The sequence below is a fragment of the Cynara cardunculus genome, unplaced genomic scaffold (assembly GCF_001531365.2).
Source record: "Cynara cardunculus var. scolymus isolate 2C unplaced genomic scaffold, CcrdV1 Un_Scaffold_4772, whole genome shotgun sequence".
NCBI lineage: Eukaryota > Viridiplantae > Streptophyta > Magnoliopsida > Asterales > Asteraceae > Cynara > Cynara cardunculus.
The window spans coordinates 5,181-10,483 of NW_020202058.1; the positions used below are offsets into that span (position 1 = coordinate 5,181).

Below are 5,303 nucleotides of genomic sequence, written 5' to 3' on the forward strand. Positions count from 1 at the left end.
TTTGTTCATATAATTGTTTCCGCTGTACTGTAATCGTTCTAAGAGTTCATCCAGAGTAAGTGATTAAATACCAAGTTGAATCTAAAGGTCCTAACATGCACCAGAGTCAAATAACACTTTAGCATGTAATGAGTTCACGGGAAAAGGACATGTTACTACATCGGGTGTAGTTTCTACTTCGTGTTTGGTCATTTGAAAAGATCGACCCCGCGCCCCACCCGAGCCTCCTCTACTCATACTCGGTCTTCCATGGCCAATCGATGTATTGTTCCCCATGGTAAGCTGTGGAGCTTTCAACTGTGGGCAATTGTTTTTGAAATGGTCTGGTGAATTGCAATGAAAACATTTTCTGTTTAGCCGAYAGRAAWTYGAAGTATGCCCAATTTCACCACAATTAAAACATTTTTTTGGCTCTGCTCTGCATTCTCCTTGGTGATACTGTCGACACCGGGGACAGGCTCTCTCCATTGGTCTTTGCATTGATCTATTATTATATTTGACAATTTTTGATCCCTGATAACTTGTTGAGGACCCCTCCCATTTCCTTTTCTCGACTTGCTTTCCTTCTTCGCTTCTATTCTTGTTTCAGTCTGTGATCTCTGCTGCATCTACTGCCAATGGAAAAGTGGCAGGATTCATTGCGATAACAAGTTCTCTGATTGAGGGCTTTAAACCCCAAATATACTGCACCATTTTTCTAGCCTCCATTGAGATGTAATGTTCAGCGAATCTAGAATACTCTATAAATTTTTCTGTATATTCTCTGACTGACCCAGATTTCTGTTCCAACTTTAAAAAGTCCTCTTCCATCTGTCTGACTGCTGTTTTGAGACAGAACTGCTCTTTGAATCTATTCACAAATTCTACCCAAGATAAGGTTCGCAAAACATCTGTTCTTGCCAGGGATTCTACTTCCCACCAGAATAAAGCATTGGATTTTAGTACTGATACAACAAATCTGACCTTATCGGCTTCTGGACAACGAATAGTGTTGAATACTGACTCAATTTCCTTTATCCAACGCATAGCTTTGGTCGGATCTTGCTCACCAGCAAAGTTTGGCAGTTTGCATGCAAGGAACAGTTTGATGTTTCCTCCTCTGGTGTTTGTAGTTAGTACAGGAGGGTTAATCTCCACCCGCTCTGTTTCCACCCTCAAGGGTATCCTCATGATCGATGTTAAGGTTTCCTTAACTTTTCCATTTCCTCTGCCAGCATATCTCTTGTCACATATTTTGGTTGTGGTACCTGTTCTTGATTCATATTTTCAAAATTGGATTATGCTTGGTCTGCATCATTTTCTAGTTGACTAATTCTGCCTCTGGTTCATCCTCTGTCTTGGCCTCTGCCTCTACCTCTGCCTCTGCCTCTGCCCTCAGATGTGCCAATAGGAGTAAGAATAGGAGAATCCTCTTCTTCATTAGTGGGGTTGCGGCGGGTGATCCTTTCTGACCTTCTAGATCTACTTGCCATCTATAGATATCAAAGTTAAAAAAAATATTTTCACATTCCAAAAATATAATAAAGTGTTCAAGTTCAGTTATGCACCTGTAGATTCAAAATTACATTGGCCAGATGTGATCCGAAAATACCTTACACGCTGATCACTTAATTTATCATATTTATTCCAAAGGTGCTAACTATGTTTGGGACTATTAACATTCAATGAAATAGTTTAAGTCTAGGCATCATGCATGTGAATACCTAAATCCCTTAAACTCAAGCTCTGATACCATCTTCTGTAACACCCCCAAATCCATACATTGCATATAACACATATTTCATACATAGAATACATGTTTCCCCACAAAGGTCCATAATACAAGAGTCTATAACGTGAAATACATAACTCAATATTCAAAAAGTACATGCTCTTGTATTCTAGCATCTATGCTCCAAAACATAGCTAATTAAGATCTTCACACGGCTAAGCACATAGGGAAGTAATTCACATAATGCTCTTTCCCTTATTATCATTACCTGCACACATATTTTTGAAAACACAAAATGAGGGTTAGACATGTATGTCTAGTGAGGTTCCTTTTTTATGTAATGCAATAGCTATCCATCGCACACAACGACCATCCTTATTTCCCCTGAAAATCTTATGACCTATTTCATCCAATGACAGGCTGCAGACATAACTGTCAGAGTGAACCTCGTTCATAGTTTTAACCAAAATCTATAGACTATTTCATCCAATGACGGAACAAAGTCATATACGTCAGAGTGAACCTCGTCCATAGTTTAACCAAAATCTTATAGACTATTTCATCCAATGACGGACCACAGTCATATACGTCAAAGTGAACCTCGTCTATAGTTTTAACCAATCATGGTCTCAAAATAGGTTTACATAAAAAACCTTTTAAACCTCAAGAACTATTTGTTCTTCAAAAACTTTCTTCCAAAATAGTTTCCACACTATGTTTTCCCGACAGTAACAACTGTCTTACTGTTTTTAACAGTTTATTCGAAATCGGATATCAAAACTCATAGTTTATAATCAACATAACTTTAACAGTTTAAAACTCGCAGTTCATAATCAACAACAGTTTAAAAACTCACAAGTTATATCAAAACAGTAGTTAAACTCACCTTGTTACAACAGATTCTGTAGTAAAAGATCACACAACAAACACAGATTCTTTAAAACATTGGTTCTTTCTCAATAACACCTTCACCGTCTTTAACTTTTCTTTCTAAAAAATAACTCTTCTTTCAAAACAAGGAATGATAAAATAAGATTATCTTGTCTTATCTTTCTATTTATACTCCTTTCTAAGATACCAATACTTTACTTCATGACTAAGATACCATTACTTTACTTCATCACTAAGATACCATTACTTTACTTCATCACTAAGATACCATTACTTTCCTTCATCACTAAGATACCATTACTTTACTTCATCACTAAGATACCATTACTTTACTTTATCACTAAGATACCATTTAAATATTATTATACTGCACATGCACCTTATCTATTAAGGTATGCAATTTATCACATATATACASATASATAACATAACATATGCATGCATCCTCTTACGTTCATCATGTCTTTGCACATATATCATCCATGTATATTATTTTATCATACATACCATTATATATTCAAATATTAATCACGTATAATTTTACMTCAACCCAGATTGTCTGAAATCGGGTTATAACAACCCGTTAATCTTCTGACTAGCACTTCCGGAAATAGAGGTCGAGGAAGACCCAGGGGAAGAGGCAGAGGAAGAAGTCATTCGCAAGGAAGAGGTCGGACTGAAATACACCCTGAACCTGAAGAATCCCATTCTGGGAATGTTTAGGAAAGATCGGTGCCACACCCAGAATACGTAACCAGGGATATGTTGGCAGAGGAAATGGGGAAGTTGAGGGAAACTCTGACATCTATCATGGGAATACCGGCTAGGTTGGAAATGGAAAGAGTGGAAGTTCTTCCCTCTGTTCCAGTCACCCATAATAAGGAAGGAGACATTAAGATTTTTTTGGCGTGCAAACCACCAACCTTTTATGGGGAGAGAGATCCAGTGAAAGCTATGTGCTGGATCAAGGAGATGGAATTTGTGTTCAACACCATCCGATGTCCGGAAACAGATAAAGTTCAATTCGATGTCTCAGTGTTAAAATGAAATGCTCTGTTTTGGTGGGAAGTTGAATCATTGGCCAGAATGGATGTTTTACAAACATTATCCTGGACAGAATTTGTGAATCGATTTAAATAACAGTTTTGCCCTAAGACAGCTGGAAGAGGATTTTCTGAAGTTAGAACAAGGAAATGGAACGGTTCGGGAGTATACCGAGAAATCCATTGAATACTCTCGATTTGTCGAGCACTATGTTTCATCAGAATCCAGGAAAATAGAAAGGTACATCTGGGTTTGAAACCCTCAATTAGAGAGTTTGTAATTGCTATGAACCCTATTACCTTCTCACTTACTGTGGATGCGACCGAAGTAACGGAACAAAATAAGAATCGACAATCAGAAGGAAAAGTTGTGGAAAATAGAAGATAGGACGGACCTTTGTCTAATTTTCAAGGATCAAAAGCAGTAAAATACGATAACAGATCTGAGCAGAAGATAACTGAGAAAATCTGTACGCAATGCCGACAGGTTCATCAAGGTGAATGCAAGATGGACCCAAGGAAATGCTACAACTGTGGTGAAGTAGGCCCTCTGTCCAGAAGCTGCCCAGATAACCGTAGGTGTTTCAATTGAAATTCCCCAGACCATATACGACCGAACTGTCCATTATTGAGAATTCCACAGTTGACAATGGGGAGTAATGCATCGGGTACTCGGGGAAGACCTACTGTAACAAGAGGAGGGCAAGGATATGACGAAGAATGAGGCAGAGGTATCACCAGATGTAGTAACAGGTACCTTCCTTCTGAATTATATACGTGCTAAGGTGTTATTTGACTCTGGTGCAAACTTTTCATTTGTATCACCTTCGTTTGCTCAAATTGCATGTTTAAATTATGTGTTACTTGATGACGAATTAGTAGTTGATACTGCTAATAGTCAAGAATATGTTACTAGAGTATTCAATAACTGCATGATTGTTATTGAGGGTTATGTGTTACCGATTCGGTTATTTCCTATGCCGATGAGGGAATTTGATGTAGTGGTTGGTATGGAATGGTTGGCAGAGTATCAGGCTAGTATTGTTTGCAATAAGAAAATGATCAGAATCACTTTGCCAGAAAAGGGAGTAGTTGTTATTTATGGTGATCGTCAGAATCACCATACTAGTATTTTAATTAGATGAAAGCTCAGAAAAGTATCTGAAAGATGTGCCAGGGATGCTTTGCATACATGATTGATATGAAGAAAGAAAAAGGAAAAGAGGAATCGATTCCGATTGTTAAAGAATATCTGGAAGTCTTTCTAGAGGACTTATCTGGATTACCGCCAGACCGAGTTATTGAATTTCGAATTGATCTTATACTAGGGGCTGCACCAGCAGCAAAGGCACCGTACCGGTTAGCTCCATCTGAATTGAAGGAATTGGTTGTACAATTGAAGGACCTGTCTGATAAAGGATTCATTAGACTCAGCACTTCACCGTGGGGTGCTCCGGTCGTATTTGTTAAAAAGAAGGATGAGTCTATGCGAATGTGTATAGACTATCGTGAATTGAACAAATTGACAATCAAGAATAAATACCCGTTGCCAAGGATTTATGATTTGTTCGATCAATTGGTGGGAGCAAGTTATTTCTCCAAGATTGACATAAGGTCAGGGTATCACCAGTTAAAAGTCAGGAAGGAGGACATTGCTA

The 5,303-nt window shown here is 38.1% G+C and overlaps 1 protein-coding gene across 1 annotated transcript; it reads right to left on the reverse strand.

Moving 5' to 3' along the window:
• Window positions 1–585: 585 nt before the first annotated feature.
• Window positions 586–1,170, reverse strand: LOC112504148. The gene has a single exon (XM_025108099.1). It carries the CDS (start codon window positions 1,168–1,170, stop codon window positions 586–588), a length of 585 nt encoding a protein of 194 aa, XP_024963867.1.
• Between the last annotated feature and the right edge of the window lie 4,133 nt (window positions 1,171–5,303).

Bases quoted from the DNA above. Each gene is read 5' to 3' on its own strand.
- LOC112504148 (XM_025108099.1), bottom strand. From the start codon at position 1,170: ATGAGGATACCCTTGAGGGTGGAAACAGAGCGGGTGGAGATTAACCCT.